Genomic DNA, 20,209 nt, shown 5'->3' on the forward strand with positions numbered 1-20,209 from the left:
CATAGTTTAAAAAATAGTCACTTTAAACATCTTCTTTTAGCAGAATCGTTTAGGACGTTTTTATTTTGGTCTATTGAAACTATCAACTCCAGAGGTTCCAAGAAAGCAGATGTGAGAATGTCTTTGGATCTGATTCGATAATATGCAATCCTTAAGTACTCTTGAATGTAACTGGCCCCAAAGGCTCTGCTTTTATGTGGACCAGTCACAGGAACTATGCCAGTTTACACGGTTCAGCATATGAGATAAAACTAGAAACAGCCAGGTGGAAGATTATAGATCCCTTAGAGTCCCCTTCCAGAAGGATTCTACATGTGAATTGGAGTGTACTCCTGCTGACCTACGTACAAATCTGTCATGTACTATGAAAGCCTTTAAATATCCAATAAAGAGTGGAAACTAAGAACACTCAAAAAGAAAGATGGAAAGCTGACGTGATACTACATAGGAATCTAGAGACTAAAATTTTGGAAATCATGGAACTGGATGGGTTCCTGAATGAGAACACCTCTGCACTTCAGTCCCTAGACAGAGCTACATGGTCACTATAGAAAGAATATGGTCTCCCTTTCTAGAGTTGTTTTATCTTTTCTGTGCCCAACCCACACTGAAATGCAAAGGAAAAGAATACTCTTGCTTCAATGAAATTAAATAATCATTTGCTGTTTGTTTTAATTTACATGTGGGTTTGATGTCTTCCCATCACATTCCTATTACAGAGGAGCCTAATCTTCAGTGGTTAATATTATAACTATTAAAAAAATGTTCTTTTTGCAGAAAAATATCCATCTTCACATTTCAGAAAGTCAGGACCACAGCCAACAATAATAAACAGAGAAGTAGCAGATTGACATAGTGCTTTATTTAAGCTGTCTGTACGAAGGAAAATAATGTGCATCCCTATCATATACGTGTAAAAATACTAAGGATGTACAGTGTACAAAAACAGTTTCTTGTAGTTATTTCACATCCTTGTGGGTCATATACTTAAGGAAATAAACAGTTTAAGTATGACCGACAGTAAGAGTAATACAGTTCCTTGGGTTCATAGTCACGTCTGCTTAAAATCCTTAACCAGATGACTAGATCTTGCACGGATCTAATGAAAGAACTAGCAAGGTCAAGAAATGTCACAAACTCTAAAGCTACAGGGAGGTAATTCAATTACCAATTTAGAGGTGTCATTTATGGTTGTTTATTTATTTATTTAAATAAATACTTTACAGTTCATGCTTGCCTGTAATGCACTACCAGGAGCAAGATAAGGAAATTCTACTGTAGACAGTACAAACAGTAGCAGCAAAGTGTGTACATTGAGGTGTAATAGATAGACCCTGCAGTTAGTAAGGAAGGACCTTACTTGTGTACTCTAGGAGAAGCACGATGGCCCCTGCAAGAAGAGTCAGCTTTAAGAAGCTAGAAATCACGGGTGGGAAATGGAAAACAATACTGGAATAATGTTCTTTAAGCAATAGGAATGTGTTGGAAGATGCAGTTAGTATAGAACGCAAAGCTGTGTGCAAATCTGCCTCCAGTCCAAACAGAAAGAGCCGACTTCCTCCAAGATGTCTGTGGTACAAGGGGGTACACTTAGTGACAGTCAGTACAAGTTGGAGTCAACCACGTCTGAAATGTCCAATGACTGACTGAAGGGTTCCAGGTCCCAAGGCCTTTTCACCTGCCAGAATTCTAAAACTACAGTTGTGAGCAAATACAAGTTCCCCCAATCTCTTTTTTCAACATTGCGATTTTGTTTTTATTTTCATCCCTTTTCCCAGCTGAATGAAGATTTGGGGCACAAAATCAGAGATTCCCAAACTCTAAACCAAGTGATGTTCTCTTTGTCCTGAATAAGTCATCAGTTTTCTCGAAAGCAATGTGGGAGACAGTTTATCTTTTTTCAAATTCAACCTGAAATAGCTTTCCAATATTTCACCAAACTAAAATGCAAACTTTACTATGCTATTACAAAAGCAGAGTAGCTAAGCATAGGGAGAGAACCACAGGCCATTTGCTGGAGATTAAGGAAGAGCCAGCTGGGAGAAGCTGATGGCCTGGGGCTTAGTCAGAGCCAGTCATTAATCTTTAGGAAGTGTCCAGTGCCAAGGTCACAAAGAACACATCTCAAGATTTTAAAAACAAAAAAACAAAAACAAAAAAAACAAAAAAACCCCTAATGGATGTGCCTTGCATATGGGTGATAGGCTTTCTGTTGGTCCACAGAGGGCATTTCAAAGGAGCAAATGCTCAGAATGGTCAGTCGGCCAGTCCCCAGCTCTCATGTCCTCGGCTCATCTGATACTTTCTTATGTAATGAGTGCAAAACAACTTATGGGATGTGCTTACTATTCCTACTTTCTTTTCCAAAGATGAAAACTCAATACATTACCAAGTAAAAAGATGAAATCCATAAGTATAAGCAAAAGTGAGATATCCCTTGCTTTAATTGCCCACTTAATATTAAATATGAACTTCACTCAGAAATATGAAAAATTAGAATAAAGTCTATATCTGAATGTGTCTTAGCTGCCTTAATAAAATGCCCTTTATCCCTCTTGTCAGCCCCAGCATAGCCACTGCCAGCAGTGGTCTCACATTAAATCCACGCTTTCAGCATCAAGCAGCTAAGACATCTGCATATGAATATTATTTTTCCTATCTAAAAGTCACTTGCTCTTTCATACAACACAATCATAGTACTACATAATGCTGCCATTTGTCACTGTGGGAGCTGCTAAGATAGTGAAACCAGAATACTTCAATGATAATCCTATGGAGCAAGGATTTCCTTCTACTAGTAGTAAGAGCAGCCTTCTGGCCCCATAGGCCTTACAGGCTGCTATGGAAAACTTCAGCTCCTAGCACCAGAGGGTTTAAATCTGAAGATCATTAATACAGGAGAAAGATGAGGTTTGCATACATGCCCCATTCAGTAAGAAATGTTGGGGTTTGGGGACATGAGTATATACAGAAAAAGAAAACTTGGAGGTGTTCTTTTTTTTTTCCCTGATGACAATTCAGTGATTAATGTACCATGATCTGCCCAGACATGCTGGGTTTTCTTACCCTTTCTTTCCTACTTGGTACATATTAGCGGTGGTTTCTTCAATCAGTCCTCTTCATGTTCAGTGTGCCAAGTAAAGTGCTTTTCTCATCCTCATTCTGGTGTCAAACCACTTGAAAGCATTTCCTTCACCCCAAACAGACCATTGTTTCTATTCTGCTGCCTGGCTTTCATAATACATTAATTCTCAAAGGAGCAAAAACATTCGTTTGTTTTGTTAACTCCCCCATACTGGTTTTTGGGCTCTCTCCATTTACAGCACCAAGGGTTAAATGACAGTATCTCTTCCCCTGAAGCCAACTGCTATGCAGCGTATACAATTTCAGAGCCTTGTCAAAATGTCCACATAGGAGAAAAAAGTGCATGATTCTCATCAGCTTGTACATTCCTTTGCAATTAGGACAAACTAAACTGCTGTAAGCCTAATCTATGTAAGTTGTAGCTGTATCTGCTAGGAGGACACACGCAATCTTCATCACTAAAAAATAAATACTACTGCAATATAAACAAAACCGACCCCAAAGGACATTCAAAGATCTTAACATTTGTGAAAATATAATTCACATAAAACAAAGTAAAAGTAAAAACATGGAAGGCAAACACCTGTTTCTCTTGGTGCACAAGTTTTGGTGAAAAGCAGGATCCCTACGCCTGTCTACATTCTTTAGCCATCAGGAGTGATGTACATCAAGAAGGAAAAAAATTTAAAATACCAAGCACACGGAAAAATGCTCTCTGGTGCAAATCATTATTCATTAGACCCTTCAAGCGACCTGAACAATGCTGAGTTTATGCCGCCTTCATTTCTTGGCTGTGTGATGCTCACTTGTCCATGATTGCACATGAAATCTGGAAGTCTAAGTGTGACACTGGGCAACTCTAGCCCCTCTACTTCTTCGGTAGTAGCCAACAGGAATTTATATAAACACATATGTGTGTATGTGTGTGTGTGTATATATATATATATATGTATGTATATATATATATATATATATATATATATATATATATGCATATATGTATATATATCAACAGTTAAGTTCTTTGCTCAAATGCTTTCCAAATGAATTCCAGCCAGATGTTAATGACATATACCTGCTTCAAGTACTTATATGCCCTAACCCAAGCTTTGCATAAGCACTTCACCACCCTCTCCAAATTGCTTATTTGGACCAGCACAAACAGATGCAAGAAAACGTTAGGAACTAAGTCTTCTTAGTCTAATTAATATTCTGATTTCACCTTCTAGAAAGTTAAGAAATGCGTCTATAACCAATTTATCTCTTTTTTAACCTCCGAGGTGAGGGAAAAACAAAAGATGACAATTGGTGCACAAACGTACAACGGAGGACTCATGACTTCCAAAGATTGTAAAATTACTTCTTAAAGTTGCTATAATAGTGAGACGGTAGCAGCAATAGCATGAGACCTTAGACTGAGATAAAATTTCATGCAAAAACAAAAAGGCAAGTGTGTTTGTGTCTCTTTGTGTGTGTGCGTGCCTGTGAGAATGTTTGTAAGAGAGGGATGGAGGGGAAATAAGGGTGGGGGCAGGGGTGAAGAGAAAAGTGGGGAAAGGCATGAAGGATCTCGTTCAATTTGGGACGACGTCTGAAAGTGCTCCTGCTATCTTAGCGAATAGCTAGTACTGGTGGTGATGCCCAGGAATCATTTTTTATAATAAACCTAGGATGACAGTGATGCAGCAGAACTCAAGAGGATTATTCTCGTCCACTTGCAGAGTAGGAAAACTGTGGGAAATGTGGCCGTCTCTCATTGTCCATGCAGTCCATACCATCCTCATCATCTGTGGGGATGAAACAACACTTTGAATTTCACATTAATTTTTCATCAAAACTTTCTTTGCCTCAAGGATTATATTTTCCCAGACTCCCACAAAAGAGGGATTAAGTTTCAACCAACATGGGTTACATACACTTGTGCTCACTATTAAATTACAACTGTATTTATTTTAAGAATAACCTTATTTCATAAACTTGGAGCCTTTAACTGAATAGCATCTTAACATGATGTTCTACATTAACACACAATAAAGATTAAAGATTATTCATGAGGCAAGAATAGATACTAAGTAAACTGCAGCAGGAAGGGAGAAATGTATTGATAATCTTCAAAATAACTAAAAGGTAGTGTGTTTCCATTTAAAATGTCCTTTCTTTATATTCAGTATTTCTGTTGTTTCTATTAACAACAACTTATTATTACCAGAAATAATTACTTTGATTTTTTAAAAATGTTCATGAAATGCCATCTCACTACCTTTCTCCCTAACTATATGGTGATTCGTGCCTCTTCCTAACAAAAAAGTTCCTAACTTAAATCTTACCTCTATACTTAAAGTGCATTTCATCTTATTCTTTCTACTGTATAACTGGCAGAATTAGCCATAATTATCTATTTATAGTCTTTCATATACTTATCCTTTTAATCAAGTGAAATGGTCCCAATTATTTGAATATACCCAGTTGATTTAAGGGCTACTTTATTCCCCCATCCTGTCCTGTCCTGGCCATTTTATTGACTTTCTAACAAATATCAGGAGAAACAGAATAAGAGTCACATTTTAGGCCATTATGGCACTTAGTTGTAACGGACTTGCACCATGTTCTACAAACGTGGCATTTAATAGCTTTGTTATATATAAAAAAGAATGCTTTGTATTCATTTACAACATAGGAAATAAAAGCTTGTTTTTTACAGAGTCTCAAGTTTGCTCTTTTCTCTTTTTTATTCTCAATCCAGAAGATCCTAAGAGTTGTTACACTATGTACAGTTGGATGTCTACAATGCATCCCAAAGAATAGCTATAGCTATCAAGTGGTAGTAAAGAAATTAACAAACATTTGTTGAGTGCCTAGTGATGTCCATCCATTTCTTCCTACTACGGAGACACATTCACTCATTCTTTCTGTCCCTCTCTGTCTCGGTTTCTGTCTTAGAGGGAATGAGCTTTTCATCAGAGAAGCTCTGCATAAGCTTGGACTGCCTCCATATCATGGGTATATAATCTAACAGTAAATGTCAAGGCCAAGGAGGAATGATGAGGAAACATTCAGAACTGAGCTCACACAACAATACATTATAGGCCAAATGGGTACAGTGTTGGCAGTAATGGTGGAAGGTGAGAACTCACAAAAAATGAGAATCCACTCCTGATGGTTTGGGACATGAGGTCCTTGTAAGCACGTAATAGCCTGAGAAGCTAATAAAACACTATGACTTTGCTCGAGAATACTCCAAGTCTTGGCTACATTTCTTAGCACTACCCAGGCAGGCCTCAATTTCCCTATACCTAATGGCTATGTCATTAGCATCTATCTGCTTTCTGGAAATAATCTACTTTTTAAATCTGGATCTTTCATGGATTATTTTAGTTAGAGGACCCTTACTTTCTCATCAGATGAACTCTCCTTGCTTTTCTCTTAAGAGGTGGGGAGTAATATTTGTTGAGACATACTGTATAAAATTCCTCATCCTACAAAGACACAGAGGCTGACATCCCCACGTTCTCTTTATGACACGAGCCAATCATATTCTTTAAAAAAAGTTTTCCCACATGAACAGCTTTGTTTTGCTGAGAAATTTCAAGCACATTCAACATGTAGAAAGCCTGGAGCAGTTTGAACTCTTGTAGCCAATGGGAAACACAAACAAGACAACATCTCACTAGGGCTCCAAAACAAGCAACTTTGGTCCCACCATGGACCATCACTCCAATGAGGAGACAGAGAGTCCTGGGTTTAGTGTGTAAGATTCATCTAGCTTCTTCTGCTGCTACTGACAAGAAAAATTCAAATTACTGCCAACAGGGCTCTACATTACTTATGAGTTCAGAGAAAGCAACTTTTCTGACATCATAGAAATATTTTTGTGATTAAGGAAATACACATGCCACATAATCTGCATCATCTTCACCTACTGGGACACCACGCTTCCTACTGACATCACGTGGCTGTGATTCCTTAGGACTTTATCCCTACGCTCACCTTCTACTGGGCATCCCTGCAGTAAGGGATAATGCAAGAACAAAAAAAAATTGAGGAACTCATGGAACCCTCAAGAGGGCTGGAGGCAGGGAAAGGTTCTTCTGCCTTGGCAAGACATTAATTACTGCACTAATGTTGAAAAGGCGACTATATGGAATTCAAAATGACAACTGTAACTGTATCTCCAAGTCTGGAATGCTGTAATGATGCATGCAGCATCATGAAGAGCTATGTACATGTGTATATAAAGTGCATAGGTATATACACACACAGATATGCCTGTTCTTAAAATTCAGAGGGATCCAGTTGGGCTTGGCAGATAAAGAATAATAGATAAAGATAATGCCAATGATAACGTTTAGGCAAAACACCTAGTGAATGTAAAAATGTGAACTACTCCCCCTCAGTCTCTGGACACACGTAAAATTCTCTACCTGATTTTCCTGATGAATTTGACAAACTAAATTATATGGCAATAAAAGCTACTAGATCTCAAAGAAATACTGTCTCTGTACAATAAAGGTGGTGGGCCATCAATGGCTCCAACAACATAAGACTATGCCTTCCAAAATCTGTTCAATTAATTAACACCAGTAAGGACAATCTGGCATGCTGTTGCAGCTGTTTGTCGAAGCTGGAACATTTTGCCTCTCCAACTGCTGGTCTGTACTAAAAAATAACTACATTCTGCTTTTTCAGGGTGAGGCAGTGAGTGAGAAGACAAATGCTAACTAGCAGAACTGTTGTGGACTTTTATGAACAAAGCCTCTGTGCTTGTCTCTGCACAGTCAGAAGATCTGCCCTGACTTTCTAACCAGCTCTGTTATTTAAAGCTGCATGGAGTAGATTATGTTACATGTAATCACAGTTCAATGTTTCTCTGAATCTCCTTGAGTTGTCCTTTGAGAGAGCCTAAGATAAAGCCAATGATTGGAAATACAACATCATTTAGTACACGTGCCCATCAACCACAGCACATGCATTGGAGGCAATGGAAAGACAATTCACAATGCAGGGGCTGCAGTTAACAAGCGATGAGTATTTTACCCTACAACAGAGAACCAAGAAATAGTCTAACAGTTGATGCCAAGACCAGCACTGCTATCTGAGCCAGATGGCCAGCAGAAGCACTACCTGGGCGGACTGAACATCTCCCTCTTTGCTAAACAAAGGACACAACCAGAGAGGAAATCACCTCTTCCTTAATTCAGACTGATACAACACTTTACTGAACCTAATAAACCTAATCTCCTCCATGGATCTCCTTGGTAGGAAAATCACCCCATCAAGCCAATTGCCCTTCCAGGTCTGTCAGTTAGATGACATGGGGACAATTTCCATTTAAGGTGTTTTTGTGTGGTCTCTTTGGACCATCCCTGAGCTTCCTGTGACAGTAATGATGCTACATCAGAAATCCAGGGCGTGCGGTGATACCCATATCACACATCTGGCCAGGGTCAGCCTCTGACAGACTTACAGTTTTGCTTAGATGCTGAGAGTTCTATCTAGAAATTATAATATTGGGGCTTTATATAGCTTTCTATTCTAACCTATAACCTATCTCTCTGAGATCCTAACCAATATTCTTTAAAGATTTTGAAATTTCTGAGCTTATAATTTATGTTAATAATCCAGACTTCTGAAACACAAATGTATAAAATTCAAATTGTGTTCTAAAGATGACTGAAAAATGCCTTCTGATCTCAGAGCACTGAATATGAAGTTAGAGAAACTGAGAGAGAATTTTGGCTCTCCTACTTAGTACCAGTATAAACTTGGCAAATAACCTTTCTGGTACCTAGTTTCATCATCTCTAAAATGAGCAGAAATGGCAAAATCTCTTAGGTTTCTTCCAACTCTAAATACTACGGCAGCTAGGTAGCGTAGTGTGTAAGAGTATGGGACTTGGAGCAGGAAGACCTGGTTTCAAATTCTGTCTCAGACATTGTGTGACCCTGGGTTAAGTCCCTTAACCTCTCTGCCTCAGTGTCTTCATCAATCAAATGGACATAACAGAAGTACCTACCTCCTAGAGCTACTGTGAAAATAACAAATGTACAGCACATTGAAAACCTTTAAGTACTGTGTAAATGCTAACTGTTATTACTGTTGTTACGGTTGGAAAACTGCAGCAGCTTAGGTCATAACAAGCAGGGCTGTGGGAGACTCCTACACGAGCCTGAAAGATCCTGGGTGCTATCAGCCCCTACTCCCAGCCTTCTAAGGCTTGCCTCAGCAACACATGTACAGAGGCCTCTAGCCCCTTCTCAGAACTCTTTGTTCCTTTCCAATACCTCAGACACACCTGTAAGACAACACTTAGATAACATCCTTCATCCTTTGGCTCATATTTCCTAGTTGTATGAGAGGCAGCTATGGTATAATGGAAAGTTCACCGGTCTTGAGAATCTGGAAACTGAGGCTCTAGCTCTGTTACTGACCATCAATGTGACTATGGGCAAAATCATGGTGTCCCTTGGAGATCCAGTTTCCTTATCTACAAAAGGAGGAGCTTTAACGACTTGATTTTCTGGGGTGCTTTCCATCTCTGGACTTCTGCAATTCTCTAAGTGGGTGAGATGGTATTCCACTTGTGGGTTTCCCTTCCATAGATGCTCAACACACAGCAATAGTCTGGGCAAAGCTATTTTTTTTTTAAAACAGCATGACATGACTAATGGGTGTGCAAAAACTGTCTTACTCTTAGAGTAATCTTTTATCTCCCTTAAAGTTTCCTTAAATCATAATTTGACCTTCATGTGTAGACCCATGGTGATACACACAGACCACTGAGAAGCAGGCACTGGAAGCAGATAGGAACAGGGACAAGATGGTTCTGATCACCCTTTCTTCCACTAGAGTACACTTACTTAGGGTACACTTCTCTTCCAGATTCCTCAGAACAGACTTCAAGTGAATCTTATATAAGACACCTGAAGCACCACAACTGCTTACAACATTTTTCACTCTGCTAGTCATAGGTCTGCACTGTGTAGTAGCAGCAAGTCAGAAAGGGTCAGGAAATAAAGAGGTTATTGGTGACAGATACATTTTAGGCTATAATCTTTCATACTAGGGGAAGTCTTGTACCCAGCTAGACTTTCTCTTTCTCTCTCAAAATTAATTTTTAAAAATTTGTTTTGTCTTATTTATCACTTTTATTGGAAGACTACTCTTAAGAAGAATAGGCTCACCCTGCTGCTAAATTCAAGCTTCAATATCTTTATACTGTAAAACATGCTCTATTTCCCAATCTTAGTTATGTCCTTATGGATCACTTACTATTTACTTACATTTTTCAGGCGGTGTTATTGTAATTGTCTGAGCTGTAAATTCTTCATCAAAATATCTGGTGTCTGTCTCAGACGTTACTTGAGGTTTAAAAGGAGGTACCAGCTGAAGGAGCAGAGAATCAAAGTGTCATCAATGAAGCTGAATACAACAAAGGACAAATACAATACAGATTAAATCACTGATCAAATGGTTAGTTAGGCATGCATGGCAGAGGGCTCCTTGGCCAACTCACTGCATGTACATGAGGCTACTTTGGCCTCCTTGTACATCAATGGTCTGAATTTTTTGAGTTTTTTTCAAACCTGGAGGAAGCTGCATAACAGGGGATATTTTAGGCTGTTATGATATCAAACGAACTTTGGGGGTTGCTTCATTCCCTCTCCCCTAGTAAATAAAAAAGGCTTCAGATCTTTTTTATTAATGGGGGATGGGGAGAAAGAGATCAATACTGAATTTTTACTAGGACCTCAATAAAGTTCTTGAAAATGTATGGCAATATCCAAGTAAGACCTGTGTTCAAATCCTGCCTCCGATGGTGACCCTGGGCAAGTCACCTCTCCTGGCCTCAGTTCCTCATCTATAAAATGGGGGGTTGGACTAGAGAGTCTATAAGGTCCTTTTTGGATTGAAATCTATGAACCTGTGATCTTTATGCTATCTGGTCGTGTTTCTCAGCAACAAAAGCTATTTCCATAATCCAACTCCTCTTTAATCTACTAGGGTAGTATCTTTGCATTTCACGAAGGAAAATAAATTGTTTTTGATCCTGATGAGACATATAAACATTTCTGCCCTGTAACTTGTCCGTGACCAGTACAAGTGAGAGAAATTTTGGGTAAGAGGGCATGGACAGAGTCTTGGGTAAAGAGGCTGTAGTCATGTGATCTTTCTCTCAGTTCCTTCCTAACTACAGAAAAATGACCACTGGGACAGCTGCCAATTTTTCCTCTGTGAATTTGGTCCTGTACATAGATGAAACTTATTTAAACATCTCCTTTTTTATACAGAAAAATATGATATTTTGAGCAAGAAATAAAGGAAATGCTATATATAAAGTCATTCATAAGGAGAATAGAGGCTTTTCAGAATAACATTTTCATATGAGAGAAAAGGTATAAACAGGAGAGTCAAAATTGATGCATTTGGTAGAATTTCTCCAAAGCAAAATTCCACATTATGCAATCAAATCAATGTTCAAGTCTTTTGATAAAAAATTGTCATAGCTAAGATATCAACTTTTACATGAAACAATAATAAAAAACTACTTAAATCATTCCAATAGATATCCAATATAATAAGAAGTTTTGGTGGTTATTTCAAAACACATTTTAAAAATAAATTACTACATTTCAGTTCTTGGCAAGCATGTAACTAAGCAATTTTCATTTCCTTTCTCCCTCATCCTTTTTTTTTTTTTTTACCCAGTCCCAAATACACAAATCGTCATTTGAGGCTTATGGATTCATCTAAGCACTCTTTTGGGGCCTAAATCTAATCCTGGTTCTATTTATCAACGGGTAATAGATACTACAGAACAATGTGGCTGCCCTCTCAGCACCCTTTAATCCCCCCACCTGGAATAGGGCCTTCTGCCAGGGACCAATACAAACCTGCAGTGGCTGCCAGGACAGATTTTTCTTTAACTGTTCCATCAGGATGATTTGACACAAGCAAGCAACTCACTAGGCAGAAGAGAAGTGTGCCCTCCTCAACTTGGGAGCAAATTCACCCCTGCCATGAACACTGCACACATATGCACAAAGCCTTGCAGGGGGCGTACCTAAGGCAGTCTGTTTGTGGCTGTTTAAGGACCTTCAACATTAATGTCTCTCTTCACCCTGGGAGGGAGGCGAGAGGCCTGCTTCTAGTCTCTGCTGTGATAGTAACTTTCTACATGAATAATCCCATGCAATGTTAGCTCCCGGATGGCAGAAACTTTCATTTTTGTCTCTATACCCAGCACTTAGCATGCTGCCTGGTATATATCAGGCTCTTAAAGACACTTGTTGATAAACAGATAACACCTCACATGTTACACAGTGATTTCAAGTTTACAAAGTATCTTCATTATTATAGCCTGATGAGTGAGGTCAGTAAAGTGCAGGTATTACTAGATCCACTTTACAGATTACAAAACTGAAGTTTAGGGAGGTTAAGTGACTTGCCCAGGGTCAAGGAGAGAGGCTGGCTAAATGACATGCCCAGGGCCATGTGGAGAGTGTCTAAGGCAGGATCTGAACTCAGATCTGCCTGACTAGGCCCAGTGCTTTCTCCTCTGTGCTACCTAACTGCCTCAATTTAAAGACTGGAACGTAAGGCTCTTAATGATAAGTTCATAGAGCCTTACATAAGAAAAAGTGTGTTGCATGGACCGAGCGCTGGATACAGAGTCTCAAGATCTGGGTTTGAGTTTAGGTCAAGTCTACCAAATGGTAAGGCCAATATTTCCACAGCCCACGTGAATGAGGCATCAGACTCAAAGTGTATGAAACCACAAAATCCTCCATAAGTGCATTATTTTTATTTTAAGCTTTGTCCTTTCCATCACAAATGGAACTTCTCTCAGGCTCAGTTGCTTCATCTATAAAATGGGAATAATAATAGCATCTGCCTGGGGCAGGGTCATTTTGGGGATCAAATGACATGTTATAATGGAAGATGCTTTGCAAACCATGAAGCACTGTACAATAAATGTTAGCTATTATTATTACTAAATAAATTTAAAATCATTTAAACTATTATGTGCAAGCTGCTAGGGACATAAAGAAGAAAACTGTCACTGCCCTGGGAAAAATTACAAAGAAAATTAAGTTGTCAGGAGAGACTTCTAGAAGCCAAGATGGCAGAGTAAGCAGTAGATCGCTGTACCTCTCCCATTCTCATCCCCAAATACCCATAAAATAGTGCCCTAGAACAGATGTTGGAATAGCGGAGCCAGTGGAAAGACGGGGTGGACCAGCCTTTTGAACCAGTAGACTTAGATGATTGGCAAATAAAGTCTGTATCACTTGAGTAAAAGGGGAGTGCAGTCCAGGAGAGGAAGTCTCCCAGTAAGCCAGCAGCAGGCTTCACCTCAACAAACCAGCAGGAGATACTGAGGCACAGAACAGCGGAGCAAGCAAACGCCAACACCAGGACCCCACCTTGCCCATGCGCCTTAGCACAAGCAGGGGAACTGGCAGACTCCAGCTCTGAGAACCACCCTGTATGTCGCCACAGCCCCAGTTGGGCAGGTGCCCTCCAGTAGTGAACCCTCCCGCTTTTTAGCACAGCCCCAGGTGGCCAGATGTCCTCCAGGAGCCAAAGCTCCCTGTGCTGCAGCACAGACCTGGGCAGGCAGGTGTTCTCTATCAGCGGACTTCCACGTGCTTCGCCGCAGCCCCAGGGAAACACAGAAAAACCCCACCTCGCTTTAGCACATGCTAGACAACACCACTAGGATCCCAGGTCAGCACTAGGTGAGCAGCCATAAACCTACAGCCTCCAGCCGCCAGCACCTGAGGCCCCAGCACACAAAGCTAATGACCAGGCCCCTGATCCCCAGCAAAAGAAGCTTGGGACAGTGGCCCCTGTGCTCTGGCAGAACAGCTCAACTTTAAAAGTCATGAAAGAGTCAAAAAAAATGAGCAAAAAGGAGAAACAGACAATGACCATAGATTCTTATTATGGTCACAGAGAAGATCAAAACACAAACTCACAAAAGGACAACACTGTCAATATACCCAAATCCAAAACCTCAAAGGGGAATATGAACAGGTATCAAGCCCCAAAACTCTTGGAAGAGCTCAAGAAGGATTTAAAAAGTCAAATAAGAGAGGCAGAAGAAAAATTGGGAAGATAAATAAGAGGTATGCAAGAAAGTGTCAACAGCTTGGAAAAAGAAGGCCAAAAATGACAACAGAAAACAATTCCTTAAAAGAATACAATTGGCCAAGTGGATAAGGAGGTACAAAAACTCTTTGAAGAGAATAACTCCTTAAAAAGTAGAACTGGCCAAATGAAAAAGGAGACACAAAAGCTAACTGGAACAAAACAAAACAAACCAATTCATTAAAAATTAGAATTCAGCAAGTTGAAGGTAATGACTCTATAAGACATCAAGAATCAGTCAAACTAAATCAAAAGAATGACAAAATAGAAGAAAAAGTAAAATACCTCACTGGATTACAACCAAGAATCAACTACCTAGCAAAACTGAATATATGTCAGGGAAAAAGATGGACATTCAGTAATATAGGGGACTTTTAATCATTCCTGATTAAAAATCAAAACAAAACAAAACAAAAACCAGAACTGAACAGAAAATTTGATCTTCAAATACAAGACTCAAGAGAAGCACAAAATGATAAACAGGAAAGAAAAAAAAAAGATCTTATTCAATACAGTTACACCATTTACATCCTTACACAGGAAAATGACACTCGTAACTTTTGAGAACTGTATCTTTATTATGGCATTTAGAAGGAGTATATATAGACAAGGGTTGTGGGAAAAGGTTGAATTTGATGTGATAATAAAAATAATTAAGGAGGAGAAAAAAAGGATTATACTGAGAGAAGAGGAAAGAGAGGTTGAATAGGATAAATTACATCACAGGAAGAAGCACAAAGACCTATAACAGCAGAGGGCGACAAGGGAGGGGCTGACTATTGTTTGAACCTTACTGTCATTGGGTTTCGCTCAAAGAAGGAATAACATATATATTCAGTTGGTTTTTGAAACCTATCTTTTTCTATAGGAAAGTAGGAGGAGAATGGGGAAAGAAAAGGAAGGTGGTAAACAGAAGGCAGGGAAGAAGTAATAAGGTAAAAGGGAAGAAAATGGAAGGGGGGATGATAGAAGGGAGGGGAGAGATTAAGGGAGGCAGTGATCAGAAGCAAAACGCTGGTGAGGAGGGAAATGGTGAAAGGAGAGATAAAAATATAAATGGGAAAATAGGATGGAAACACACAGTAATAATAATTGTGAATGTGAATGGGATGAACTCTCCCACAAAATGGAAGTGGACAGCAGAATAGATTAAAAACCAGAATACAACAATATGTTGTTTACAAGGAACACGTTTGAAACAGAGAGATACACACACAGAGTAAATATAAAAGGCTGGAGCAGAATATATTATGCTTCAGCTAAAATAAAAAAAGCAGGGTAGCAATCCTGATCTCAAATAAAGCAAAAATAGATCTAATTAAAAGAGAAAAAGAAAGAAACTACATCTTGCTAAAAGGTACCATAGACAATGAAGTAATTAATATCAATACTAAATATACATTCACCAAGTGGTATAGCATCCAAATTCTTAGAAGATAAGTGAGTTACAGGGAGAAAGAGACAGCAGAACTATACTACTAGGGGACCTCAACCTCCTCCTCTCAGAACTAGATAAATCTAACCACAAAATAAACAAGAAAGACATTAAGGAGGTGAATAGAATTTTAGAAAAGTTAGATATGGTAGAACTCTGGAGAAAAATGAATGGGGATAGAAAGGAATATACCCTTTTCTCAGCAGTACATGGCACCTACACAAAAAGTGACCATAAAAACCTCATAATCCAATGCAGAAAGGCAGAAATATTAAATGCATCCTTTTCAGATCATGATGCAATAAAAATTACATGTAATAAGGGGCTATGGAAAGATAAGACTAAAAATTAATTGGAAACTAATCTAATCCTAAAAAATGAGTGGGTCAAACAAAAAAAAATCATAAAAACAATCAATAACTTCACCCAAGAGAATGACAATGATGAGACAACATACTAAAACTTTTAGGATGCAAGCCAAAGCAATTCTTAGGGGAAATTTTATATCTCTAAATGCTTACATGAATAAAACAGAAAGAAGACATCAATGAATTGGGCATGGAACTAAAAAAATCTAGAAAAAGAAAAAATTGAAAACCTCTAATTAAATACCAAATTAAAAATTCTAAAAATCACAGCATAGTTTAATTAAATTGAAATTAAGAAAAAATATTGAACTAATAAATAAAACTAAAAGCTAGTTTTATGAAAAAACAATAAAATAGATAAGGCTTTGGTTAATTTGATAAAAAAAAAAAAAGAAAATCAAATTACCAGCATCAAAAACGAAAAGGGTGAATTTACCACCAATGAAGAGAAAATTAAAACAATAATGAGAAGATCTTTTACCTAACAATTGGTGCAGAGAGGAAGACTATAAGCCAAGTATTGAACTCCTTAAGAAAGAATGGAGAGTAATTTGGGAACCATAGCTAATTTCCACCAGAATTTTGAGAAAGGTTAATATAGCCAGACAGAATAAACCTCAAAAAAGAAGAGGTAGCTGAATGATGATAGTGGTAGGGGAAGGATCTCAAATTATTAGTGAAAAGATGCCTATTGCAAAGTTGCAGGATATAAAATAAACCCAGATAATTCTTCAGCATTTCTATATATTACCAACAAAGCCCAGCAGCAAGCAATAGAAAAAGAAATTCCATTTAAAGTAACTGCAGACAATATAAAATTGTTGGGCGTCTACTTGCCAAGACAAACCCAGGAACTATATAAACAGAATTAAAAAACACTTTTCACACAAATAAAGTCAGATCTAAATAACTGGAAAAATATCAGTTGCTCATGGGTAGGCCAAGCTAATATAATAAAAATGACAATTTTACCTAAATTAACTTACTTATTCAGTGCCATACCCATAAAACTATCAAAAAAGTATTTAATAGAGCTAGAAAAAATAATAACAAAATTCATCTGGAGGAACAAAAGGTCCAGAATGTCAAGGGAATAAATGAAAAGAAATTCAAGGGAAGGTAGCCTAGCCATAACATATCTTAAATTGTATTATAAAGCAGCAATCATCAAAACTACTTGGTACTGGCTAAGAAATAGACTGGTAGATCAATGGAACAGGTTAGGTACATAAGACACAGTAGTCTATAACTAAAGTAATCTACTGTTTGATAAACCCAAAGACTCCAGCTTCTGGGATAAGAACTCACTGTCTAACAAAAAGTGCTGGGAAAACTAGAAAACAGTAGGGCAGAAATCAGACATAGACCAACATCTTATACCATATACCAAGATAAGGTCAAAGCAGGTATACAATTTAGATATAAAGGGTGAAACTATAAGCAAATTAGGAGAGCAAGGGATAGTTTATCTGTCAGACCTATGGAGAACAGAAGAATTTATGACCAAATAAGAGATAGAGAACATTATGAAAGGCAAAATGGATAATTTTGATTGAATTAAACTAAAATGGTTTTGTACAAACAAAGCCAATGCGATCAAGATTAGAAAAGAAGCAGAAAGCTGGGAAACAATTTTTATAGCCAGTGTCTCTGATAAAGGCCTCACTTCTAAAATATATAGAGAGCTGAGTTCAAATCTATAAGGATGCAAGTAATTCCCTAATTGATAAATGGTCAAAAGCAGATTTCAGATGAAAAAATAAAAGCTATCTATAATCCTATGAAAAAAATGCTCTAAATCACTATTGATTAGAGAAATGCAAATTAAAACAACATATCACACCTATCAGATTGGCTAACATGACAAAACAGGGAAATGCTAAATGTTGGAGAAGATGTGGGAAAATTGGAACACTAATGCATTGTTAGTGGAATTGTGAACTGTTCCAACAATTCCGGAGAGCAATTTGGAACTATGCCCAAAGGGCTATAAAATTCTGCATACCCTTTGATCCAGCAATATCACTACCAGGCCTGTACTCTAAGGAGATCATAAAAAAGGGGAAAGGACCCACATGAACAAAAATATTTATAGCAGCTCTTTTTGTGGTATCAAAGAATTAGAAATTGAGGGGATGCCCATCAATTGGGGAATGGCTGAGCAAGCTGTTGTATATGAATGTAATGGAATACTGTTGTTCCATAATAAATGGTGAGCAGGTGGACTTCAGAAAAACCTGGAAAAGACTGGCATGAACTGATGCTGACTGAAGTGAGCAGAACCAGGAGAACATGGTACACAGTAATAGCAACATTGTGTGATGACCGACTTTGTTGTTAGACTTAGCTCTTCTGAGCAATGCAATGACCTAAGACAATTCCAAAAGACTCATGATAGAAAATGCTCTCCACACCCACAGAAAGAACTATGGAATGCAGTTCAAAGCATACTATTTTCTCTTTTTTTTTGTTTTTTTTCTTTTTCATGGTATTTTCCCTTTTGTTCTGATTCTTCTTTCACAACATGATTAATGTGGAAATATGTTTAATATGATCATACATGTATAGCCTATATCAGATTGAATACTGTCTTGTGGAGGGTGGAATATAAAGTGGAGGGAAAAATTTAGAACTCAAATCTTATAAAAGCTTATGTTAAAAACTAAAAATAAATTTTAAAATGCCTCTCTCAAAAAAAAAAAAGAAAGAAAGAAAGAAAATTAAGTTGCCTACCTGAGCAAATAAGCAGGAACTGAAGTAGAATGTGATCAGGACAAATGAAAGATGTAAAGGGCTACAAAAAAAAAATCTGAAGATAAAGAGTTCAATTTTAGCTGTTGGCAGGGAGGGTCAGAAAAAGCACTGGACAGTAGCACCTGAGATGGGCCTTGAGTCAAGAAATAAGGAGAGAGCAGTGGAGTTTGGAGGTCTCTTAAATCCCTGCCAACTCAGTTATTTTATGACTCTGTGAAAGTGTCTCCAAATGATAGTAGAAGGGGATGGGGGACATGGGGAAGCAGCTAAGATTCCACTTAGGCTAGAACACAGAGTATGTGAAAGATGGTCATATGAAACAAGGCTGGAAGTTAGATGGAGCCAGAGTCTATAATGCCAGTCTAGTGAGTTTGTATTTGATCCTACAGTAAATAGGACATAACTGAAAGTGTTTGAGAAAGGGCAGTGACATGATCAGACTAGTAAATCCAGAAGGTTATTTTGGCAGCTATGGGAGAAGAGGATCAAAAGAGGTGGAGGCAGGAAAGAGGAAAACCATTTAGAAGGCCATAAAGTACTCAGAGAGATGAGGAGGGCCTAAGCTAGGGCAATAACATTTCAAGATGAAAAGATGCATGCAAGAGATGTTGATAAACCCTACAGGACTTGGTGACTGGTTGTGGAGAATGAAGAAAAGGGAAGAGGGAAGAGCTGAGTAATGCTCCAAGGTTTCAAGAGTGAGTGACTCAGAAGATCAATCAGAAGGAAAAAAAAAACTACAAAAAGGGTGCAAACTGGGGAAAAGATATGGTCAAAAACAGAAATGTTAAGTCTGAGGTATGCACGGGGAAATGTGCAGCAGGCAGTAAGAAAGGTGAGACTAGAGGTCATTGTATAAAACAGGGATGGATGCCTCAGTTAGAAAGTGACTCAGGTAAATCTGCACGTGGCGGGGGAGGAGTCAGAGAGGGAGATGGTATAGAGAGAAAAGAGAGAAGGGCTGAGGGCAAAGCTTTAATGGTCAACCCACACTGAAGAGGGAAAAGAGAAGCCAGTTGAGCATGGCATCAGAGATTTGGAGCAATTTTACAAATGAAACAACTGAGGACCCAGCAAGGTGAAGTAACTTTGCAATGCCAGGATTTAAACTTAGTTCCTCCAACTCCAAATCAAGTATTCTTTCTACTACACCACAGTTAGAAAAGAAGCTAAAGGCAGAGCTCATATCAAGATGCAGATGATCAACAATATCAAAATCTACAGAAATGTCAAGGTGAATGAAGACTGAGGCCTGCTCATAAGATGTGGCAATCAGGAAGCCACTGGATACTTCATCAAGAACAGTTTAGACAGCAGGATTTTCTATAATAACCAAATCCTCCCAAAAAGAGTGGGAGGAGTCAGAGTAGTTTTAAAAGGTTTGCATTCATGTTCTGCCTGTGCATACAGAAAAACT

The 20,209-nt window shown here is 38.3% G+C and overlaps 1 protein-coding gene across 8 annotated transcripts in view; it reads right to left on the minus strand.

Moving 5' to 3' along the window:
• Window positions 1–840: 840 nt before the first annotated feature.
• The window catches only part of AKT3 (AKT serine/threonine kinase 3), a 414,511-nt gene continuing 395,142 nt past the window's right edge, over window positions 841–20,209 (minus strand). For all 8 annotated transcript variants that reach the window (XM_078156268.1, XM_078156264.1, XM_078156263.1 and 5 more), the window contains 2 exons: window positions 10,365–10,467; window positions 841–4,871 (listed from right to left, as the gene is read on the minus strand). In XM_078156268.1, coding sequence (XP_078012394.1) covers window positions 4,786–4,871; window positions 10,365–10,467 — 189 coding nt within the window. In that variant the 3' untranslated portion in view covers window positions 841–4,785. The remainder of the gene's footprint in view (window positions 4,872–10,364; window positions 10,468–20,209) is intronic.

The sequence above is a fragment of the Phascolarctos cinereus genome, unplaced genomic scaffold, assembly GCF_003287225.1.
Source record: "Phascolarctos cinereus isolate Bilbo 61053 unplaced genomic scaffold, phaCin_HiC Scaffold_5;HRSCAF=322, whole genome shotgun sequence".
Lineage (NCBI taxonomy): Eukaryota > Metazoa > Chordata > Mammalia > Diprotodontia > Phascolarctidae > Phascolarctos > Phascolarctos cinereus.